Genomic DNA, 25,589 nt, shown 5'->3' on the forward strand with positions numbered 1-25,589 from the left:
TTTATTGTCCTGCTAGTATTTGAACAAGAATGTAACACTAGAAAAAAAATCAGATAAAAAATCAGATAAAAAAGCAAAAATCCTGTTAATTTACTTAGCTGGTTGCAGTTATCAAGTTAAAAATATTGATTGTGTGTTTATAGATGTTAGGAATTTTGCAATGAGTATTTAAAAAAATAAAAGCATCTTCAGGCTCTGTTATCTGTTTTTACTTTCCAGCTCATAAAAGACCCAAACGAAACCAAGTCAAAAAGGTTTGCAGGACTAAGCAACATATACACTGATTTTTGTTCTTACTTAATTGACAGTCTCTCTTTTTTTTATCCTCAGTTAGCACACATCTAGCAGGACTGGTGTTGTTGCCTTTTAAATTTTTTTTGAGTGGGAAGCCAACATATACCATGGTCACTGCTAATTTGGAAGATGTTCTCATTAATTCTTTCCAGTGCTAGCATAAAGGGAGAAAACAAGGAATAAGTGAACTCGCTGAATTCAAGATATAAATGGCTGGAAAAAAGTGTGTGTTTTCCACACTTGTAGTGTTAGTCTCATGCTTTCTTTGCCCTACATCTTGGTTTCACTGTCTAACGGTTTGTCACTCTCGTTTTCTTGTGAGATCAGTTGGTATGGCTTCTTCATTTCATTCTCCTCTATCACAGAATTACCCATTTCAGCATCCCTGTTCTTCAGCTCATGCCGTGATAAATGTTCAACAATTCCTGCTCCGATGGAGTCTCCCAAGACATTGGTAGTGGTACGGAGCCGATCCCTAAGGAGAAATAGTGGGTTAGCTTTGATTTCACCACTTGTTCAGGGAACCATGCAGACCAGTTGTTAAAGTGGTCTTTACATAGCTACTAGATTATTTGGTTATTTTATGTATATTCATTTGTCTGGACTGTTTATGTCATTTTGTCTGCAGAAATTAACAAATATACTAGGGTTTGGAGTCACAAAATGTATTAATACTCCGGGAAACTTCATAGCAAGAAACAGCTGCTTGAGGACAATGACAGAGGAAGCATATCGCAGATGCTTCTCCTAGGCATTTCTATACTCTGGTGGTTTGGGTTTGTATCCTCTGAACGTGTAAGCTAGTAAGAACCTACCTTGTTAGGGTCATTTCCCTCCTGACTATAAACTACAGTCAGTAATTTAGGGTGGAATTCTGATGAAATGATGCAAATTAATCTACAACAATTCAGCTGTTTTAGAGGGCTCTGCTCAGATGTAGGAGGCAGCTTGACAAGGAGTGACTGGTGCTGTTACATGATAAGCATCCACCTGCGTAAGGCTTTGGGGCATGTACTTAGATAATAATTTGAAGACATTGTGCTCTGATAGCAACACGAGCGACTTCTTGCAGGGATTGGTTATGAAGACTGAAAGGTAAAAATCTCTGTAAAGTACAACTAGTAGGAGTTAGGCAAAATAGAGGTTGGAGGAAACCTTCTCCTTTTGATTTAGTTCCTGGACCTAAAGGATTTCTCCATAACCTACAGGTGTCGGTTAGCCTTCTACATGCAGAGGGATGGAAAAAGTGAGGGGCAATACATTGTGGTGGCTGGATAAGGAAGCTACACAACTATTTTTCATTTTTGTGTCCACAGGGTAGACATATGAACCTTCCCTAGGTTAGATAGTCATCAGGGCTGCAATGAACTGTGCCAGACCTGAAACAGCTCTGAGCCTGATTGATGGAAAGATTTTCATTGCCATCCTACAAAAAATTAAAGACTGTATCTGAAAGTTTTCTTAGTACCCTAAGGATCCAGGTTTCTAAGTAACGCCTTTGCATGCAAGAGGAACCATTGTTAAGCACTGTATGCTCTAAGAAAGTACATTAATAGCAAGAAATTGTGATTCTTTTAAACACTTCTTCCCAACTGCATTCCACAGAAAAAGAAGCACATTGCTGACTGCAGTATGGCCGGAATGTCCCTGACTATTGCACTTCTAAATATGGTTTAAGCCCTTAGTGACTCCATAAAAATACTTACAAGAACCAGTCCACTGCAATGATAAGAGTGATATCATCTGTGGGCAAACCTACTGATGTAAGCACAATGACCATGGTGACCAGTCCAGCTTGAGGAATGCCTGCAGCCCCAATACTGGCAGCTGTAGCTGTGATGCTGTGCAAAGAGATGGCAAGAGCAATTAATTGACTTCCATTATAAGCTCTCCTTATCATCTGGTAAACAACAGAATTGGATGTGAAGCAAGAAGGCATTTGCTCAGTAGTAGATAAAAAGATGAGCCCAGTGCCTTATTCTGAACACTTCATAGCTGCAGGGGAGCGTGGATCAATCCACAATGTTTACACTAAACCTTTATCCAGAACCCTTAAAACATGATTTTGTTAGGTGGTAAATTCCCTACAAGATGCTAAGGGCCAGACAAAAACATTACAGCTACATGCCCCCACCCATTGAACAAACTCACTCCACAAGTTCAAACATGTTAAAATAAAAGCTGTGGAGGTAATTTTGTGCTGGCAGATCTAATCTTTATTCTCTGTCCATCTCACTATAACTTCATACCAGGTGAAGTTATTCGTCCTCCAGCAGTTGACATTCTGCCATCAGAAAACAGAAAGCTGCCAGAAACCTTGAATCATGCAGTCTAGTAACTTGATAGAAAGATGCTTATTCACACCTAGTTTAGGAAGTATTTTTTTTGTCAGGTGGTTTGTCAGGGTGCAGCTCTAGTACTCATGAAGGTGGAACTATTGCCTCGGAGTGTGAAGGCAGAGTCTTGCCTTCTGTTGATGAATATTGGATTGAGCTGGTGGTTTTTATGAAGAGACGCACTTCTGCTTGTAAATCTACATTTCCTGTTCGCCATAACTGAACTGTTCCTGAATGGTAAATACATGTCTTTCTGTCCTACGGTGTTCCTCTCTCGCTGACGTTTTTTTCTTCTCCATATGTACCCATCACCCTTTTCTTTTAAGCTGCTTGAATAACATAATGAAATTAATGCAGATCAGTTATCATGGAGTGCTGCTTACTGGGTTGTTTGCTGGTCTACTTTAAATGAATGCTTGTGTGCTTGAAAACGTAACTATCTTCTCTACTGCTATCAGATGGTGCAACAAGGGGTATTACTGTTCATTACACAGCCTGCTATGATTGTATCCTGAGACCATCAGGACTAGGAAAACATTACTTTTCCTAGTATTAACACTGTGACTCTTTTATGCTACTGCTTTGTACCTGCATTATAGACAACATAGTGCTGATTATAAGTCTATAGCTCCCAATAGCTGCGGTTCTTAAGAAAGAAAATTTAGAAGTCGTTAAAAACTGTTCTTGTTGACTCTACTAAGTGCAGTGATAGGTGTGTCATATTACAGTTTTTTGAAAGTTTACCTAATGAAGAATATGTGCTTGGAGGCCTTTTCTGTGCAGAAGATGTAAATCATTGCAGTGAGACAGCTATTGTAGCAGTTCTAATTTTTTATCTCTAGATGTTTTTGTTTAATCCCACATATACCAGCAAGAACAAGTCATCCCAAAGCTGCTTTTATTAATGTAGGTAATAATGGCTTCTGTACCTGATTGTGATAATCTGCCCAAAGTTCAGTTCAAAGTTGTTAACCTGTGCGATGAATATTGCTGCCAAAGCCTCATATAAAGCAGTTCCATCCATATTAATTGTAGCTCCAACGGGGAGTACAAATCTTGTAACTCGTTTGTCCACTCCGTTTATTTCTTCTAGACACTTAAAAGTAACAGGTAGTGTTGCAGAACTGAAACAAACAAATAAAAAACAACCCTAAGGTAATATATGATATAAATTCTACAAAGAGGGAATGGAAAGAGGGTCATGCATTGTGATGAAAGAGAGAATGTTCTGTCTTATTTTTTTATGTGATCTACTAAAATAACTATTTTTTTAAAATATGAAGGCTGAATTTGAACACTTCTAATAATGGATGTTCTCCTATTGCTCTTGGAAAGATTTTCCAATGGTTAATTACTGTCACTGTCTATGTGGTCCCTAGTCTGAATGTGTCTCACTTCAGTATTTTGTCATGATTCCCACTTCTCATTTTTTATATCCATGGAGTTATGGCTGAATCAGGTCTAAGCGTTGTTTTCCTGAAGTTATACAAATTGAGCTATTCAAGCCTTCAGTAAACAACATGTTTTTTCTTATTTATTTGCTGGGTCCCCTGGAAAGGGCATTTTGATAGATGACATTACTTTACCACCTGTGGGTTAACGCCAGTAGGCAGCTAAGCACCACACGGCCACTTGCTTACTTGCCCCCATATGCCAAGAGGGCCAGCCCAAGAGAAAAGGAACAGTAAAACCAAGAAAATACAGGGGCTGAGATTTAAAGAAAAAGTTTAATTAGTGAAGGATAAGTGGCAGAAGAGAGAAAGAAAACAAAACAAAACAAGTGATGCAAAGGCAATCACTCACCACCTCCCACAAGTAGACCAAAGCCTGATCAGTTCCTGAGCAGAAGGCTAGCCTCCCTAAAATCCCTTCTTCTCCCTTTTTGTTGCTGAACATGATGTTATACAGCACGGAATATCTCTCTGGTTAGTTTGGGTCATCTGCCTGGTTGTGTGCCCTCCCAGCCTGTTCCGAACCCCTCAATCTGCCAGGGCAGAGTGAGAAACAGAGAAAGGCTTGATGCTGTGCAAATACTGTTCAGCAATAACTTGAACGTCAGCTTGTGATCAGCGTTGTTTTGGTTGCAAATCTAACACAGCACCATACGAGCTGCTATCAGGAAAGTTAACTCTGTCCCAACTAGGTAGAATACACCACTTAATCTTGTTCCCCTGCTGCTACATCCAAATATGATATAAATTGTAATGTAATTTAAAGACCAACCCAACAGAACATTTTGGCTTTGTATGCTACAGGAGTGCCCTTTCAGTCCACGTGATGCAAAGTCCCTTTTCAGAGACACTGCCTCAGAGGGAAGGATAAAGGTGCCATTTTGTAAGAACTGCCTACACTTTTTTTCTTGGAGAGATATCTCTATATCTGATCACACCAAAGTTAAGAGGTTTTTCAACACCCAGAAATTCAGATTGGTCTGTCTCTGTGACCTCTTCACTGCTAAATACTTAACACACTTTCATGTCTTTGAAAACTTTATCAATATTGATAAAATAAAACACTGATAAAATGTAAAGACAGGATGTGGAAGATTGTGCTAGAAAATCTCTTTGATGACAGCCAATTTACAGTTGCATTTTAAACAGCTTTAAATCCACTCACAGTATAGTATGCTGTTTTAGATCAATTTAGGTTCTTACTCATAATCTTGAGCAGTGCCAATTGGAATGTCTTACAGAAGCTGGAACATATCCTCCTAACACTATTACTGTTACCCACCAAAGGTGTAGTTTTATTTTATTTTCTCTGAAAGTATGTTGACTGGCAATGGTTTTATTATCTTCCTTTAAAAATCGTTATTAATCAAATTCCTTTTTAGGCATTCCACAAATTTGCCAGGATTGACATCAAAATGTCAAATGTGAAGTTAGTAATTGTCTGTCTCTACCAGTTAATATATTGCCATAATTTTTTAAGTCCTCAGGAGCTTTTTCAGTGATAGAAAACTTAATCAGGTTCTGCACTGATAGTCACAATAGCTTCTCATCCAGATCTTCAAAATAATCCCAAACACCAGGGACTTGAATTGAGTAATACAGAATATCTGATTTAAAACCACTACCTTTAGGAGACACTTTAAAAATCTATTAAAATTAAAGGTGTTTTATGAAAGGTCATATGGTATAGAAATGTATATTTGATGATAATAATGTTTCCTTTCATCATCTATGCAAACAGGTTTTTTTATTCATATGATGTACCTACAACTTCATCAACAAAGAGCAAAAGTGGCATTTCTGTCACAGGTTGTATATTCATCACTGGCTCTCAGGATTTTGACCACAGAACATCAGCTGCCAATAAAGGCTCTCAAGCCCTCTCTGAATCCCTTTTGAACTTTCCTGTTTGCTGCTCCATTTTGCCATGCCCATCCTTTGTCAGCTGCATCCTTTACCAGCAAGCCATTACAAACTACTCAAAAATTTCAAACACCACGGCTACTCAAAGTCACAAGGGTTCTGGTCATACAGTCCACATCATCAAAGAGAGCCATTTCTTTGTTCAGGGGTTCTTATAAAAAACAGAGTTCAAGTCAATGTAACGATAATTATTATCTCTGTCAGAGAGCAGTGGAACTGAAACAGAGTGCCCAAGAGAACACTTGAATACAGAATTACATTAGGCAAAATTGTTTCTCAAACCGGTAGTATTATAATAACAATATGGCCTTAAAATATTGTAATACCTGGAAGATGTTCCCAAAGCTGTGACTAATGCCTGAATTAAGCCTCCAATGAATACCCAAGGGTTCTTACGGGTGATCAGGAAGTAGAGAAGAGGTAGGACAATGACAGCATGAATTAGCAAACCAATGATAACTGTTACAGTATACATGGCAAGCTGACCACCAATCACACCCATATCTTCCATCTCAACAATTTTCCCAGCAATCAAGAAGAGGATTCCAAGTGGAGCATACCTGCAAGTAAGAAATCAAATCAGTATTGTAATGAACAAAGTAGAAATTCACTCCCCCATCCATAACTTTGTGTTTATATGCATGCATAAACACAGGATTTCACTGTTAGGATGACTGGAATTATTCAGAAGCAGTTCAGGAGTTTAACTCAACAGTTCAAACACAGGAGTGAATAGTTCTGATAGGCTCCATTGGTTTCAGGATCTGGTAAGGTTTTCAAGATGTATAACATGCCTTTCAGACATGTAGTGAGATGAGGTCCCTTTGTAATTCAAGTGTCATTTGAAACCTAATTTAGCCAATTCTCTTATAATTCTGTCTGTATGCACCAACATAGTTGTAGACTATGCCAAGTGTCCAGTTCTATTATCTTGTCAATACTGTTTCCCATGTTCTTGGGGAAGGAACCCACACAGAAGACTGATAACTTCTGATGATTTCAAGCTACTTCTGACCATGTCCCATTTTATCCAGTGGGGCACTGGATAAGTACTTTAGCATGAAGCCATCTGTATGACAGAGGTTAGCTGCATTGTGGGGCAGCAACAAGGGTGGTGACATCTGCTTTTTCCTATTGGTAAGCACACCTACACATGAAGAAAGAGCTAGTGCTGAGCATAAAACTCTAAAATAATTCTGCTGCAGCTGGACTTTTGGTACAGCCTTATTTCTATAAATGTCCACCTGTCTTCTTACACTAACCACAGAACAAAATTTATCCAGCATATCTCAACTGCACTTTAAGCTATCAAATCCATGTAGAAATTTCTCAGAAGTAACAATTCTCATCCAATGTTTTAACATCTTAAGTGTGCTTGTAAAGAAGAAGAAAAGATTTTTGCTTTGTATAGATGTTTCCTGGCAGAACAGAATTGTAGTTACTGGAAAAAATATACTTATTTTTAGTTTTGTATCTACTGTATGTATGGCAACGTGTGTGTGTGTGCTGTTGGGTAGGCTTTTGGAGTTGATTTGTTTGTTTTCTGTAGTAAAGAAGGCAGGAAGACGTAATTTCTTTTCATAATTAACCTTCCACATTTCAAATAATGAAACTTCATTGTTGAAAAGACTTCATACCTAATGTTTGAGGGAAAAGATATTGATTTAATTTACCTATTGAACACAATAAAGAAAGTAGGAATATTATGTGTATGTGTAAGCAGTGCGGCTACAATGCAAGGACGTTTGTATACACTACACAACTGCAGGAACCGCTTGTATTGGAAAATAATGATAACAAGGTCTTGCTATGTAGAAATAAGATTATGGGAGAGGTTTGTTGGTTTCCTTTAGTGAAGTCAGATTAGGATATAAGAAAACTTTGATAGTGTGCTATTGTGTTCACTATCTTTATGAAGACATGGAATGGCTTTGTATAAGCTTAGCAAGATCTGCCAGAGACACTGATTTTTGTCATGTCAAAAGAGTAGGTATGTTTGGGCAAATTATTGACATACAGAATTACTGTTCTTGGGTTAATTTATGAAAAAAAGCTACAATGTAGTTAAGATCTTATTGTCTGACTTCCTGCCAAAGGCTCTTGCTATCCAGTGTCTGACTGTGAAGAAAAAATATTGTTGGTAACTTAAAATGGAATTTATCAAAGAGGCACTTACCACATGATTAGAGCTACCAATCTCATGATAGCCTCATTAAGGCTATCAAAGAAGTCCTTTAATGCCTGACCTTGTTCCTTCATGCTTCCAATCACCAGGCCAAAGCTTATTGAGAAAACCACCAAGCCAAGGGCATTCACTCCATTTACAGAACCCGGAACAGGAACTATTTCCTCTCTCATTTGGGTGAGGGTTTCCATTGCTTCTGACACATTGCTTATTATGGAGGCCACTGTGGATGTGTCATTGGATGGAATATTTACTTTAAACATTCTCTTTTCATAGTTAGTTTTGAACTGTTGAAACAAGAATAAAAAATAGGAATTCAGTGACTTATAGCAAACAAAGGAAAACATCACACATAAAATTAATTACTATTGTAGGACATTAGAATGATTTGTGTAATATTTGTTGATAAAATGTACTGTGATGAAAACCTGGCTTTCCTGAAAGCAGTAAAAATCCATGTTAACTTTAAGAGCTAAATCTTAACCTTTAGCTTCCAAAACTTGTTTTCTCATAAATAGGTCAAAATCAAAGACACATATTTGCAATGATAATGTGTTTTGTGACAAAACTATTGATTCTTAGTTTGCACTTTTATAAATTGTTATTTTTTCCACAACATTTTTCCAGCTGTTAAATAAATAGGTCTTTTTTGGCTAGTTAAAGTATTTTCATGTGCCTGGATTTTTATTACTTTTAAATCTTTTTGAATTAGAAAAAATTAGACTGAAAGTAACTTAAATATAACATACCTCTTTTTTCCTTTGCTATGAGAAAGCCATTAGTTTTCTATGCTTTTCAGTAACAAATAACTGCTTTTCTTAATTAAGAAAAGGGTTCTACCCTAAATGGTTCCATTATGGAATGGGCAAATCAGTTTCAAAATCTCAATAGTCTCCTAAATGTCTACTTTGAAAACCAGTCTTTCACCACCTAATGATTTTCCAAAGAGAAATATGCATCCTGAATAGTTCTGTCTGGGGTCAAAAAGCCCTGCACTCTTGTCATTACTAAATTATGTTGAGCACAAAAAATACTAAGTACCACAAATAAAATGTTGCTAATATATCTCAGGATGTTAGATACCCTATTAAAGCAAGAAGATACTGGTGTCAAGGTTATTTAGCAACTTTGGACTTTTATTTCTTTGTACCTGCCAGCAAAAACCAAATATTAAATTCAGGAGCTGTAGTACTGTTAGGAATATCTGGAGACTGTTGCAAACTCTACAAGTATCTGAGTGACATGAAATACTTATGACTAAGATGGGAAACCTGAATATGAGCGTCTATCAACATTGACCTGATTTTCTGTTATTTTCCACACCTGAGTAGTTGTGATGCACTCCTTCCACACATTTGCTGTATTCCCTTGAAGGCTTTCAGAATTTCAAATAAAACTTGTGATTTATGGAAAGTTTCTGATTAAGATGTAGCAGAACAAATCTCCAGATATTTTCGAGTTTTAAATGAAAGTTGATAAAATATTTTAATATTTGGGCTGTGGTTAGAGGAGACAGCTGAGCTGTTCTAACAGTTGGCTGACACAGAAAAGCCCAATTCCACTCCTTCATCCACTCACTTACAACCTGTGATAAATTCTTTGTATCAATTCTAGTTTGATCTCTCAGTGAGCTGATTCTACTTTTTAAATTGTCAAAAAAGTTAGCAAGCAAAAAAGTGGCCATTTTTGGGTAAAGGCTGTGGAGGTGAATAACCTCACTAAATGCTGAATGCCATAGAGGGCAAAACACTGAGACTGGAACTACACAGACAGGGAGGGAGGGATGCATTTGCTTCTTTAAGTGACAGAGAGGTATTACAGTGGAATTGGAAATTTTCTAGAAGTTGTCACTAAAGGGTTTTTCATAGAAATCATAGAATCATTAAGGTTGGAAAAGACCTCAAAGATCGTCAAGTCCAACCCAGCACCACCTAACTCACTAAACCATGTCCCTAAGCACCACATCTACATGTTTCTTGAACACCTCCAGGGATGGTGACTCCACCACTTCCCTGGGCAGCCTGGTCCAATGCCTGATCACTCTTTCAGTGAAGACATTTTTTCTAATATCCAGCTTAAACCTCCCCTGGTGCAACTTCAGGTCATTTCGTCTTGTCCTATCACTTGTTACTTTAGAGAAGAGGTCAGCACCCACCTCACTATAGCCTCCTTTCAGGTAGTTGTAGAGAGTGATAAGGTCTCCTCTCAGCCTCCTCTTCTCCAGACTAAACAACCCCAGCTCCCTCAGCCGCTCCTCATAAGACCTGTGCTCCAGATCCTTCACCAGCTTTGTTGCCCTTCTCTGGACCTGCTCCAGCACCTCAATGTCACTGAACACAGGATTCAAGGTGCAGCCTCGCCAGGGCTGAGTACAGGGGCACAATCACTTCCCTAGTCCTGCTGGCCACACTATTGCTGATGCAGGCCAGGATGCCGTTGGCCTTCTTGGCCACCTGGGCACACTTCTGGCTCCTGTTCAGCCGGCTGTCGACCAGCACCCCCAGGTCCCTCCCTGCTCGGCAGCTTATTTAGTCCTGACAGGAATGTTAAAATACTGCCTAACACTATACACAAAATACTTCTTTTTTTTTTTTTTAAATGTGTACAGGTGTGATAGTTGTGTTACATGTATACTTTTATTACTATGTTTCAGTAGGAAAAAAAACTTAATGGTAAAATTTCCTTAATGGAAATATCTGAAGTGTGTAATTGTGGTGGATTTGTGGGCATACAGATTAGACAAACATAAAAAAAGCAAGCTGCTTAATGAAGACTGGAATTAAAGCCAATTTCCCTACTGAATTTCCTATTAATTTCCTACTTTCCCTAGACACATTATAACTGACTTTGTCCTGATTCTCCTCTGTTACCCTCAGGTCCCTCTCTTACTCCTGCCTCTTTGACCAGGTCAAAAGCAAGATGTGATATGGTTGTTATTGTGCTAGACAGGCTCTTAGATGTATGCTGCCTGGCTGGCTGGCTGCTGCCTGTTGAAACAGGCCATGAGCTAAGTCATAAACCACATTTCTTTCAGTGGTATCACAGTTTTCATTTTTCTGAGTATTGCCCCCTCATGTCAAATGAGGTTGGAGTTGGCCATTGCGCTCAAAAAATTACAACAGGGGACTGAGAAGGGGTTGGGCAGCTGCTGGGGAGAAAGCACAATCATGTGAAACATCTTTAAAAATCCAGTCAGAAATAATTTAGGTTGTAATAAGCATATTCCTTCTTTTTTTTTTGTGCTCATTCTGGAATTCTCTCCCAGCAGGAGGATGCCTCTAATCCTTTATTATTTAAGTCTCTTTAGGGATATAACATGGATTTTAGGACCTCACTTAGCAATGTCTGTTTCCATTTCAGCTACCAGACTGGTACACAGAGATGTGGATCTTCTCTGTTGACTCACCCTGTTGGTCAGACTTAGGTATTCTGAAGTGTTACTAGGGAGAATAGTCTTTCTAGAACCCCTTCTAGAGCAGTGGAGAAACAGTTTATCCAGAGAGAGATTTAAAATGGTACCCTGAGCAACAGGAATCAGAGCAACTTTATCTGCTCTGGAACAGTCACTTGAGGTAGCCTTTCTTTCATTGTTGCCAAATGAGGTAAAGGATAACTCTGTGAATATGTCTGTCTTCTTAAGCCCGAAGTTGTCTATCAAAAGTCATAAGAAGCTTACTAGGGAAGCAAAAGAAACTAAGGAAAACCAAATACAGGAAATGCAAAGGAGTTATCTACTAAGGAAAAAGTGTAGGTTGAGCTTTGTTCTTGTTAGTGCTTTTTCAGATGACACTAAAGGTGAAATACAAGATTTTTGACCACCACAAAACAAATTTTCTGTATGTGTAATGATGAAAAAGTTTTAAAGTAGATGAGCTAATAGCAGAGTTGACTGTAACTACTCTGCAGAGAAACTGGTGATAAGAGAAAATTTTGTGAGCTTTTGTGATTCCTGCATTCAGGTAGATCTCTCTTGGTGGGAATCAGAGTTTTCGTGTAGCTCAAACTGACGTATCATGCAGTGATTATGTAGATACTCTTTTGCAACATTCAGTAATGGAAGAAATTAGACAAAGAAAAACTGCTTATATAACAGATTGTGGGCTATAGGGTCTCAGAAGAGCTGGTTATGTTTTACTAGAAGTTCACACACCTACACTGATAGTCTATGATGAGCTAGGCAACATCACTGAAATCCTGTCATTTCTGAGGATGTCTGGTGCATTTTGTCTCCAAGCAGAGGAGTAAGATTGCCTGGTAAGATTTAGATGCAAAATACTCACATTTTTTTTCCTTAAATCCACTTATAGAGAACAAATTAGGAGCAAGGTGAGTATTATTTGGAACATATTAGTATTAATAGCTTTCTATGAACAACATTATCTGCAAGTAAAATATAAAAATAATGGCATTTCTGGAATTTTTTTACAAGGCATAGTGCTAATGAACAACATTACAATGAATTTTAATTGTTATTTCATTATGAAATAGGCAATATAATGACTTTATTGTGTAATATAATGACTTTGTTGTTTACACTTTTATTATTTTTCTGTTTTCATTAGTGGTACAAGATACCCACAGTCATTTAGCTTGAATATATTGCAACATGGCAATAGCACATTCCAGTGGTTAACTTGCAGACAAGGTAATTGCATGTGTAACTGCTCTGAAAACTCGTAATTTACTGTCAGTACTCAGAGATATTATAATTAGCACTGTCTGTGCTAAGTCTGTGTGATGATGTAGTTGTTAGTGAATGATGATTTTAAAAGCAACTTTTGCTTAAGTGCAAGCCTAAAAAAATGAAAAGAAACAAAAAATTAGAATAAGGCAGTGATATCCCATCTTCCTAATCCGTTTTTTCTTCCTTTTCCATATGGACATGTGTAAAACATTCTAAATTGTCTGCAGAATAGCTGATGACCAAGGTTAAAATAACATATCTCAACTAACCAAAATTACCATGAGGAACAGACAGCATATATTAGTTAGTATTCATGTCTGGATGTGTGATTAACACTTCCAATCCCCTTGATAAGGATGAGTTCAGGAAAGAATATCTCGGAAGAAATGCAGTTATGAAATGCTTTCCAATTCTTTCAGCTTCATCTGGCATCAGATTCCACTTACTCACAACAGAATTACCCTCCCCAAATTATTACACTATTTGTGTTTCTCTTGATGTCCCAAGTTCTCTTGTGTTTCTTTTGTCTTTTGATATATCCCCAGAGCACAGCACAAAGAAGCAGTTAAAAAGCACTTTTTGGGTAACAGATTGCTTACAACTACTTAACCCCAGGTTAGATAGCATTTTTTAACTTATCAGAGAAAGAGAAATTGAAAGATAATTGCCAGACCTGAAAGATAAATTGAAAGATGTCTGCAGATGTCCCTAAACTGGGGGTGAATATAGTGGCACAGAGAAAATTATGAACAAAGTAACTAGTTTTAGGTAAGTGTGTATTATTTATCTGCAGTCAGTCTTGTCAGGTTCTGCTGTTGTTAGAAAAAAATCACAAAAGCTTGCAAATTATCAGTGTATAGTGAAGGCAGCAATTTATGTATGGAAATAACCATCATCAGAAAGTATGCTGTTTGAATTAACAGTCTGCCTTTTCCAGGGATCCCTGTTTGCTACTGATTTAATTGGAGGAGATCCTGATACAGACAGCATGCCAACAGGACTTGATCTTTCACAGGGGGAGCGGGAGTAACTAGTGAAGAAGAGTGAAGTTAAAGCCCAGCATTTTCCAGATTATTCTTAACTGACCTGCTAGGCAAGGGTGGCTCTTTGTCTCTATAGACTTTCCTGGGCACGAGGCTGAATGCCACCAGCTATGTCTGAAGTGGTTCTGCTGATTGTCAGCTGAAAGATTTGAATTAAAGGACTTGCTTAGCTTTTCCATGGGCTCTTTCTCTCTTACAGGCACTCTTCCTAGCTTCTGGAATGCACAATGGGGGGAAGTGGAGGGGAAGTGGCATTTTGTTCCAACAATCTTCCTGTTTCTGGGGAAGAAAATATGCAAAGAAGGAGGAGGAGAAGGAGAAGCAAGGGGAGGCAGCTTTGTTTGGCTCACAGACTTGCTGAGAAAGAAGAACACGAAAGGGAATCCAAAGGACCAGAGGACTGAATGAAGAACAGTAGAAAATTTAGGAAGATCCTTCCTAAATGGGTCCTAAGCTTCCATTCTTCCTTCATGGTTCTTCTTCTCCCAGCCAATAATCCTATACAAGCTTTCCCAGCTCCATTTAGAAGACCTCCCCGCCTTGGTTACCTTCTCCACACAGCTCCATTTCATTTTGCAGGAGAGCAGTTCCACATCCAGAAAACTAACTTTACCTCACTAAAAATAATTATGTGAAGGAAAGTACTATTTTCCAAATCTTGGTTTCACAAAATTTGAGTAATAGTTGATATTTTCGGAACTGATAGTTGGCCCTGGGTGTGAGTGGAGCTGCACTGAGAAATGCTTGCTATGATGGGGAAAGCAGTAGGTTCAAAACTTGCTGTGAGTACTAACACAGTCATTAGAGGACCTGTCTGCTGGCCATGGTGAGAAAGAAAGAAAAACCTTCCGGTGGGTTCCAGTGCAGGTCTCTGTCAGGAAAGAAACCTGCCTAAGGATGCTATAAGACAGAATGTGAGCACTTAATATATCAAAATATGCGACTTGAATGTGGAGTGCATATGCCAGTGATGTATTCCAGGCATGCAAAGCTGTGGACTAGTATTATGCCTTTGAGTGTGGACGATATGAGCAGTAGTCTGTTTTGTGTTTGGGCCAGCAAATGCAGTGTTACAGGACCAGATTAATGCCAGATGGATCATCCTTCTTCATAAATCTTCTGAGAAACTTATGAAAAACCTAATGTAAACTCTTGAAAAAGTCATCTGGATACCTATGAATTGTAAACATGCTTGTTTCTCCTGTGAACTCTTTTTAGTTTAACCCATCCACTACAACAAAATGAAGTCTACCTAAAAATCTAGGTTTTAGGACTTGATTCAGAAGGTAATACTATCAGTACGACAGATTTAAAATCCTGGTGCTTCAGTAAGCGTAGCAGCTGCTGAAAGTAAGAAAAAATGTTCATGAAACTTTCCTGGTTTTTTGAACCATTTTTTGAAAGTCCCTTTAAGCTGTAAAGCCCATAAGAAATGCAATATACTTAATGTAAACAGAATCTACAGGACATCTTTAATTAAGGACATAGATTTAGGGCTTCTAGTCACTGAGTCAAGTTTCCTGTTGCTGTAGGATGCTTTATCAAAATAATTTTTCAAGCTGTATCTTAAAACTCATGACATAGTTTTTTCCCATGACTCCTAATTGAAGATTTTTTCCAGGACTTCACCTTTTAGGTAATGAAGGTTAAAAACCTTACTAATTTCCACTTTAAATTTAGTCATAGTGATTTCCATTTCTTCTTGTAGAAACATTTTTATTTATTTTATTCAGCTCTGTTCCCACTTTGTTTTTTATACCTGAATAGTTTTTAAATCAATCTTCTTTATGCTTTATGTGCTGTGTTCTTTTGATAATCTCAGCAACTCCTCTCCATTGTGCTCATTTTGCACGAATTTTCTTATGAATGTAATGACCAGAATATACTCAGTATTCCAGACTGTCACATTCTTCTGGCTTTATTTCCTCTCTTGAAGTTATGTCACATAATATATCCTAGAAGTGTATTAGAGGGGGTTATAATTTTTTTTCTTTGTGATGATGACTTCCCATCTCAAAGCAGAAATTACTGTTAATTTCTAAATGTTTATTTCACATGTGATGAAGAGCAACATGGAGATAACCAAACATCTCTATGTCTGCAAGAGCCAGTTCACTTTGCTGTTGTGACTTTATAGTATTACTGTGTACCAGGGATATACCACCTTCTTTGGCATTTACATGCAAAGTGGTTGGACTTTTCATGTGTAAATTTCATTGTGTACATCTGATGTGAATGTCATTGATAAAAATATCAATTGAGGTACACCCAGTCCTTCAGTAAGTTCTATTCTTATCTCCACAAATTTTACAATTTTTGCAATAATCTTATCCCCTGCTCAGCTATTTCACTTCCCTCATATTAAAACTCTGTTTTACAGAAGTTCAGAGAGATTAGGTCCATTGCACTTCTGTGGCATGAAGAAGGAAAAAAAAAAAAAAAAGGAAAAAGATGGAAGGTTATTCTGGTACAATCTATGTTTCAGAAACCTGTGTTATTCTTTATTTTTTTTTCATTTATTTTTCCTTTTCATTTATTATGAAGTCTTGACTCTTCTTCAAGGTACTTATATCATTCAGTACAACCGAGATCAAGCTGATGGGTTATTAACTGCTTAAATCAATTCCCAAGACCTTTTGAAATTGCAATTTGAAAGGCGTTATGATTACTTTCCCCACTTATAGAAAATAACTTACCAACTTGAGAGATTCATTAAAAATACTTTCTGCAAGATCCGTAACTTTGTGCCCTAACGCTTTCATTATTTTGAGATAAAGATGATATCATTTCCCAACTTTATCACATTAAATTCTTTGAATTTTGTTTCTAGTTTGGATACAGACTTTCATATTTCCATACTGCTCTTCTGCATCACTGCCATGAGTTTATCACCATCCTTAATGAAAAAAGAGGCATAGTATTTGTTGGTTTTGGACCTTTAATCTTTTATCTTTATCTTTAATCTTGACCAAATCTTTAATCCAGAAGGACACTGCTTTTTATTGGTCTTTGTTTATATAACTAAAGAAAATGTTACTGTTTCTTTTCAATTCTTCTGTAAGGTGTAACTCAGCTGGACTTCAGAAAGTTTCTACTTTACCCTCTTGTTTCTTGACTTCCACATTTCAACTTTTTTAATTGCTACAGCAGTAGCTGGTAAACAATATCAGTTCAAGATTGTCTGTAGAGTCAATATGAAGCAATTAGATTATGGAAATGCATGTTATAGGTTTCACTGAATCTATGATGTCCTCCTTTTAAAAAAGGAATGTAACTAGTTACTATTATTTTCTCCACAGAACAGTTAAGACCAGCCTAATGATAGCAGAACCTGGAAAGCAACATAGAAAGAGCCTTCCCATGCGCTTCTATCATAGATGACAGTCCCCCAGTTTGATTTTGGTTTTGATGCCCACAAATTGTTGCCTCTGTTTTGAACCTGTACACATATGACATTCCTGAACATCTTCCACTCTTTGTATAGTTGGTGCATATCTCATTATCTCCAAATTTAACATAACACTGTTTTTGAATAGTAAATTCTGTGTTGACTTTAATGAAGCTTGCTGTAGACTTAACAATTTGACATTTTGAAAAAAACTTATTTTTTGATTTGCTGTGCCAGGTGTGTTTTCTTCACTTCTTGTAGCGAATACAGACAACATGATTGAAAACAAAGCACAGATTTGGTTGGTTTGGGTTGGGTTTTTTTGACAGCTGTCAGCATACATCAGATTTGTTTCTGTTGTAAGTACATGGCTGTGATATTCCTAAAAAAAAAGCTATTTCATTTCAATTTCTTACTTTATTATGTTTTAGTTGGAAATAATGGAACTTTTTTACCTGTTTAAAGCAAGCTTCCACCAGATTTGGAGGGAACATATTTCTGTGAAAAAGAAAGAGAATAATATGAGAAGTAATAAGACTCCAGTAATGTCTTAAGTAGGGGCACAGCTAATAAAAGAACTGAACAGCTAATTTTCAAAGGAATCCTAAGATAAATATGTAATTTTGTATACAGTGAGTAGAGCTTTGCATACAGCATTGGCCTGGTTAGCTTTATCAGGATGAAACGTAGTAGGGTTGGATAGATCCTGGCAATTGCAATCTCTGTATCCAACATTGTACAGCAGGTCTGGTTATGGAGCAGAATATTAGCTAAATTATCAAATGAACAAAGCTCTGTGGGTCAGTGCTGACTTAAATTTTGTAGTTATTAATGCTTTCTGAATCTAGATTAATAAAGAAGTTATGTACATCATTACATTTATCACCCAATTCAGAATCTTGTAGTGAATAAAAATAAGTATTTCTGAAGTTTGAGTATTCTTTAACAATAACACACACACATACAATTATATATGTGTCTGTATACTTGTTACATATGGGGATTTGCTTGTTTGCTTTCCAGAATGGTGACATTTCTGAGGGAATTAGAAGCGGCCTAACTGAATAAGTCTGGAGGAATCTGAGTGCAAACCTCTTCATGGGTCTTTCTGAAGTCCCCCTTCCTGGCAGCATGACTCTTGGAGGCCTTTCTCCTTGTCTCTGGCTTCTCCAAATGGGTTAGTGGAACACAAAATTTTGGTGGTTTTACCTGTGGAAAAGCTCCCGAGTTCAAAACCTCAGCTTCCCTACTCCCTGGAATACATCTGTGACATATTAGCTCTATAAAAGAGGTATTGCAAAGTCTCTGAGCAAGGAGAAAACAAGATTTTATATCTGTGCCCCTCTATTTCAAGCATTTCCATTGCCTGTTACTGGAATTTATATTCCATCCATACAATTTAACAAGTTGAGTAGATGCACCCAGATTGGTGGCTACAATTCAAAATTAAGATGAATAGCTACATCAGGGATTCAAGTGAAGTGAGAAAACTGTCAAAAGTTGGAAGTAAAGGAAAGCAAAGGAATTTGGTAATAAGGATTGTGCTATGGAAGGAGGGGAAAAGACCCATGCAGATAGCAGAACAGAAGTCTTTCTTTTGTGCATGAAAGAAAGAATCTTTGAAAATTAAAAGCAGTTTCTTCCCTTGCAACAGCTTGATTTGAAAATAAATCCACATATTCTTTCATAACATTATAGGGATTAGAGGTATTGTTATCATGTAGTTGAAAGAAATTTGGTTAGTTTAGGCAGTCATTGTCTAAAATTCTCTATTTTTCTTGTGTGAATCTAAATATTACTGTCATTGCTATTGGTACAGAAAATGTGCAATATCATAGCCATACCTGATTAAATCAAGAAAGGCATCTGCTGCTGTCACTTGCACAATTTTGCCTTCTCTGTGCATGTTTTCTTTAGTACCTTTCCCAGGGTGAATGATGACCACAATGATTATACCAATCAGTACAGCAATGATCGTGGTACTCATGTAGTAGACTACTGCTCGGACTCCCATCTTCCCTGATGCTTTACTGTCCAGGGCAGCAATTCCTGGTAAATTTAAGCACAAGGACATTCACCTCATACAGTTGTGAATAAGAGCATAAACTCAGCATGCTGAAAATGGTTTTGTGGGAAGAGTTTTGATGACCACTACATTTAAAGCTACCCAAGGTGAGTTTGCCCTCTTTTGCAGCTTCTACTGCCACTGTCTTCCCACCCCTAATGCTTGTTATTACATAGTTTTCTATCACAGGAGTTACAGATTTCTGTGTTTTGTTACCACTTTGTTAAAAGCAAAAATTATTGATTTGGTGCAGTGTGGCACTCCCTGTATTCCAGGGAGCCAGTTCATGGTTTTTGATTAGCGTAGTTAACATAGTCTGAAAAATGTGCCTTAGAAATATGCTGTACCTGACTTGCAATAGTAAGAAAGAAAACAGAGCATACTCAAGCAATGTTGATAATGTTTGCTACAATTAATGTGCATGAAGAGTTTTCTTCAATTCCTATTGGAATGACATCAGTTTACCTCTGTCCCAAGCCACTGGAGTTTAAAACAGATTAAACGCTGTTAGCTTGTTTCAGAAAATCCTTACTGTTTTATGAATAAGCTTTTAGAGTCTTTTATAGCTTTGCAAAACTTGCGATAATAATCCTAATTCTTGGCTCGTCTTAGTGCATCTGGTCTAACGTGAATACTGGGGTGCTCACTATGGCATCTGCTAAAATGTTTGTTCATGAGACTGCACCAACAGGGCTGCACTGGGTTTTTTAAATGAAGGTGCAGTTCTTCCAGGGAAAAAAAAAGAGTGTCTCATGAGGACTGTCAGAAATGGAAATGCTCTTTCTCTTTCCTAGCAGTTGCAGTTAGTGTTCTTTTCCTTAAAATGCCCCTTTATTCCTTCTTCTTAAAATTTCAGGTAGTCAATAACTTCTCCATACTTCATCTGGAGTTCTAACCATCTATCTCAAAACAGTGCTGATGCTTGTTGGAATGAAGATTTCAAAGTGTAGAATGAAGAAAGAGGTCAGGAGATGATTTCTTTGCTTTATTATCTCCTCCTACGGGCCCCTATATGCCACTGTCTAATTCAGAGTTCCGTGGACTGCCTACACATTTATCTATATGCCATCTTTAAACATATGAAATATAGCAAAAGTTGACCACCTTCTGTTTTGGGTACCTATCTCAGAGGAGAAAACATTTAAAATAAGGTAACACGACTGCATGAATATAATTAATATGGAAACACAAAACTGGAATCATGACCTGGAAAGCCTAAATGTTTTCTCAAATCATTGTAGATGTATCATATTTCTGTCTATCTTTTAAAGGAGGAAATATGTGCCACTGGAGTTACAGTGAAAGTACTGTAGCCACTGATGTAGCTGAAATCAAGGCTGTGTTCCAGGCTCTGATCAAATCTTCAAAGTATAAAACCAATCACATGCTTCATACATACCCTTTCACTTGAGCTAGCATTTGCCCATCCTTTTGGCAGAAGCCATTAGAGCCAGTAAGGTTTGTACCCACAAAATGATTTGCGAATGGAGATCGCTAGATTTGCACCCTGAATTACTTGATTTACATGTGCCATTGTAGTGGAAGAGCAAAGTGTTACTAGCACAGTAAGAAACTGAAAATGGAAATCCAACATTTGAAGCACTTGATCCTTCGTTTCTCTGCTCAGCTTTTCCATCAGCAAAACTGGGTGACAATGCTTGTGGTAAGTTTACATTTATGTTTTGAAATTCTGTGAGGAAAATGGTAAATAGTACTGAGTAGTAGTATTCTTAGCTTTACAAACAGGAGGTAAGTCCTATAGCCCTCTCCGTGGATAGAGGACTGATTACTTTTTACAGTCCTCAAAATAATGCAAATGTAAAACAATGCAAATATAATTAGCCAATGCATAAAAATAAAGTTAAGATTTTTTTTGAGAATTTCAGATCTGCTACTGAGTTGCACAATGTCTATATCAGACAGCATTTGTTACAAATTTTATTTTTAAAGTGTCAGTATATAACTTCAAAAGAAGTGTAATTTTAAAGGTGAAAAATGAATGTACACATATTTGTCCAGTCAACTTTATATATTTTATTTACTATTTTATATTCTTGCTATTTCTAAAGTAGCAGCACTGGCTCTGTATTTTTAAATTTGAACTAAGATCAGCTTTAAACTTGTTTCACATCCTGAGCATGAAAAGGTTGACTTACATAGTTTGGTAGGAAGGTTTGGAAATTCACAGATGCTAAATCAGTCAGTTCCCAGTATCCTGCCTTTGCCAGGTAATAGATTCAGGACGAGATGCTGACCACTGTAACTCTAGAGGGTTCACAGGCATACATGGTTACTGCTTTAACCAAGCCATTTCTTTCTTTGTACACCGCACAGGGTACTAGGTTGAGTCTCCTACACTCCAAAAATCACTAGGAGTCAGTGTAGGTCATATCTTACCACTAAAGATTGCTGTGTTGAGGGATTAGAGCTTGTGATCCTATTTCTTTCTTGGACCGATTTTGGGATTGAGTGGTGAACCATGTGGAAGTGATATGTCAGGGAGCAAGAGTTGTGCTCTTTTCTTTATAAGCTGCTTTCCAGCTTGGTTTGCTATTATGCACTCCGTCTGTGACTACACAGTCCCTCATTTTAGGTTGCTCAGTCGCATTCTTACTCTTGCTTATCATACAAATGACTTCTCAGCTTGAAAGTAGGGAACAGCAGTTCCTCTCTTCTTGAGCTCTAACCACTTGTGGCAGGTATAGCAGCAAGCATTCAAAGCAGTGGGATGACAGGCCCAAGTATGAACAAAGCTATATGAGGAGGAAGTTCTCACCTCAGAGAGCCCTTACTAGGGAGTTACTGGGCAGCCTTCCCTCCCAATGAAGTTAGTGGGAGCTCAAGGAACTCACAAGAGGGACTGTCGGCACCATTCAGGGCCAGAACTGCAAAAGCTTCCAGCATAGCAACAAGAAGAAAAAATATTTAAAATATTTAAAATCTGTTTTTAAAACATCAGAAAATGAAGGGGTTTGTTTTCTCTACATTTTAAGATGTTGACAAGATTTCTTAGAGCTGAATGGGATTCTGGAAGGGTCCTTAATGAAGAAGCAACAAAGCTTGCTCCAAAGCTCTCATGTGTCAGAGGCCATTGCATCCTCAGTGTGCTCTTTCATGGCCAGCCAGCAAAACTCCCATTGTTCCGCAGGAGATGTATGTGCCCCTTTCATCCTGATTGCTGCTCTCTCCTCCACATGGCTGCTGGCTCCAGCACCTCTGCCTCCTCTTTTCCTCTCCCCTCCCCTTCCCCAGGGGGCCTGGGAAACTTTGCTGTGCCACTGGTCCCCATGCACAGGGGTGCCTTGAAGTTGTCAAGGCAACCTGGAGCAGAGCGCCTGTAATTTCTCCCAGCGTGCATGCACACAACATGAATGGGAACTATTTTTTAAGTATTGATGGGGTGGGAAGGAGGCAGAGAGGGAGGAAGGGAAGAGAAGAAAGAAGGAGGGCAGGCGTAAGTCTGTAAAACTGCAAACAAACCTAGGTCGTTACCCCTGTTCTCTCCCTTCACCTACTCTTTCCTTCTCTTGAGAAGTAAGTGAAGAATGAGTCACACTGTGGGTGAAATAAAGACATAACAAGGAATTCTCCAGAGTGTCAGGGCAAAAAGTAAAGCACTACGTTGTTCTTTAATAAAGATGCTAGAGAAGAAATGAAAGTATTTTAGAATGCAGGAAGGGTAACAAGCAAATAAGTAGGCTAATTGCAAGAGAAGGAGGAAGAGAGAGAAAGGATGCAGGAAAAAGGAGAAAAAAACTAGTTAAGGCAACATGTTAAAAATTCTGAATTGTTACTCTGATAGTTCCCATTGTTCACCTGACCTGATCATGGTTCTGCAAATTAGCATAAACTAATGACACAGCAACTTTCCTGAATAGCTACTATATTATGACTGATTTTGTGTTAATTAACTTTCTTTATTGTGCTTACGATTATAAATTATACAGAATTCTAGTATTTACAAATCCAGGGTTGTTCCTATTGTTTTTAATTTTCTTGACATTGAAAGCAGGCTGTACATAATCTATGTGTAATCTTGGATTATACTAGGGCACACTAAGGCAGAGAGATGGCCCTTGTACTCCTCAGTAAGAACAAAGGTAAAATACACTGAGCACGTTCTCTTTCAGCTTGGATCTGGTTGTTAAAAAATAAATTCCAAGGAATTATTTTAAAACCAAAAAGCAGAGCCCGTGCTAAAAAGTTCTACAACTTCAGAACATTTTTTCCCTTTAATTAGCTAAACTGCATCAACTGACGAATTTGGTGGCCTTCTACAACAGGGCCACAGCGCTGATGGATAAGGAGAGAACAACTGACATCATCTACCTGGACTTGTGCAAAGCCTTTGACACAGTCATAGAATCATAGAATCATTAAGGTTAGAAAAGGCCTCAAGGATCATCAAGTCCAACCGCCAACCCACACCACCTAACTCACTAAACCATGTCCCTAAGCACCACATCTACATGTTTCTTGAACACCTCCAGGGATGGTGACTCCACCACTTCCCTGGGCAGCCTGGTCCAATGCCTGATCACTCTTTCAGTGAAGACATTTTTTCTAATATCTAACCTAAACCTCCCCTGGTGCAACTTGAGGCCATTTCCCCTTGTCCTATCACTTGTTACTTTAGAGAAGAGGCCAGAGCCCACCTCACTACAACCTCCTTTCAGGTAGTTGTAGAGAGTGATAAGGTCTCCTCTCAGCCTCCTCTTCTCCAAGCTAAACAACCCCAGCTCCCTCAGCTGCATGACATCCGGCACAAATGCCGGCTGGGTGGAGAATGGCTTGAGAGCAGTCCTGAGGAGAAGGACTTGGGGGTATTGGTTGATGAGAAGCTGAACACGATCTGGCAGTGTGCACTTGCAGCTCAGAAAGCCAACCACGTCCTGGGCTGCATCAAAAGAAGCATTAGCAGCAGGTCGAAGAAGGTGATTCTCCCCCTCTACTCTACTCTCATGAGACCCCATCTGGAGTACTGTGTTCAGATGTGGGGCCCCCCAGGTCTTTTTTTAGACCTGGACCTATTAGAGAGAGTCCAGAGGAGGGCCACGAAATTGGTCAGAGGGCTGGAGCACCTCCCCTGTGAGGACAGGCTGAGAGAATTGGGGTTGTTCAGCCTGGAGAAAAGAAGGCTCCGAGGAGACTTAATAGCAGCCTTCCAGTACCTGAAGGGGGCTACAGGAGAAATGGGGAAACGCTCTTTATCAGGGAGTGTAGTGAGAGGACAAGGGGGAACAGATATAAGCTGAAAGAGGGTAGATTTAGACTAGACGTTAAGAAGAAATTTTTCACTGTGAGGGTGGTGAGGCACTGGAACAGGTTGCCCAGAGAAGCTGTGGATGCCCCATCCCTGGAGGTGTTCAAGGCCAGGCTGGATGAGGCTTTGAGCAACCTGGTCTAGTGGAGGGTGTCCCTGCCCATGGCAGGGGGGGTGGAACTTGATGATTTTAAAGGTCCTTTCCAACCCTAGACATTCTATGTTTCTATGATTCTATGATTTCTTGTAGAACAGTCCAATGTCCTCAAGTCATAAGTTTTGAGCTATTTCAGTCTGAGATTTGAGTTGAAGCACATACAGACTTTTCCTGTTACAGTACTTGAAACTTTCTGCCTGTGGGTTTTCTTAGAAAGAAGAAAGATACATATTTACACAATCAGATGGGATATGTATATTTACCACAATGACAACTAGTTGTCAGCTGGTATGACTACACTATTTCTGTGTGTAGTCAGCAAAACATTCTTGGACTTACATCTGTCCTTAATGCTACTAACTAACACCATTTGCTTAATCAGGGCCCACAACTAACAATTTTTAAAAGGGATCTTTTTCTTAACACTCAACAGTAAGTAGTACGCCATTTTCTTTGGCTTTTCCTAAACAAACCAATCACTACTTAGGACAGATCTTAGAACCTTCAGTGATTTCATCGTTTGTCAGAGCAAGTGAGACTGTCACCGGGGGGAGAGGGTGTGCATGTGAGTGTATACATATATGCATGTGTATGATATCAGTCTGAAAACAGTTAAAATGCTCAGCTACTATTTTTCGTGTTGAAAGTTTCTGATTCTGAAATCTTTATGCTGTCCTTTAAAAACTTTTGGAAAAAATAAGAAGTTTATGTGTTTGCTTTCTTATACTAAAATTCTTGTGTTTGCAACAGGAGAATCGAACATTTTGCTCACAATATCTTTAACTCTTGGTTTCTTTAAA

The 25,589-nt window shown here is 38.3% G+C and overlaps 1 protein-coding gene across 4 annotated transcripts in view; it reads right to left on the reverse strand.

Annotated features, from left to right (window-relative positions):
• Window positions 1-297: 297 nt before the first annotated feature.
• SLC1A3 (solute carrier family 1 (glial high affinity glutamate transporter), member 3) overlaps window positions 298-25,589 on the reverse strand; it is a 62,837-nt gene continuing 37,545 nt past the window's right edge. For 2 of the 4 annotated variants that reach the window (XM_010083081.1, XM_010083079.1), the window contains 7 exons: window positions 19,149-19,353; window positions 17,760-17,802; window positions 8,181-8,476; window positions 6,331-6,564; window positions 3,560-3,754; window positions 2,001-2,135; window positions 298-769 (listed from right to left, as the gene is read on the reverse strand). In XM_010083081.1, the coding sequence (XP_010081383.1) occupies window positions 565-769; window positions 2,001-2,135; window positions 3,560-3,754; window positions 6,331-6,564; window positions 8,181-8,476; window positions 17,760-17,802; window positions 19,149-19,353 (1,313 nt within the window). In that variant the 3' untranslated portion in view covers window positions 298-564. The remainder of the gene's footprint in view (window positions 770-2,000; window positions 2,136-3,559; window positions 3,755-6,330; window positions 6,565-8,180; window positions 8,477-17,759; window positions 17,803-19,148; window positions 19,354-25,589) is intronic. The other 2 variants (XM_010083080.1, XM_010083082.1) reach the window with 2 other exon arrangements.

Source organism: Pterocles gutturalis, unplaced genomic scaffold (genome assembly GCF_000699245.1).
Source record: "Pterocles gutturalis isolate BGI_N339 unplaced genomic scaffold, ASM69924v1 scaffold16230, whole genome shotgun sequence".
In the NCBI taxonomy this organism is placed as follows: Eukaryota; Metazoa; Chordata; class Aves; order Pterocliformes; family Pteroclidae; genus Pterocles; species Pterocles gutturalis.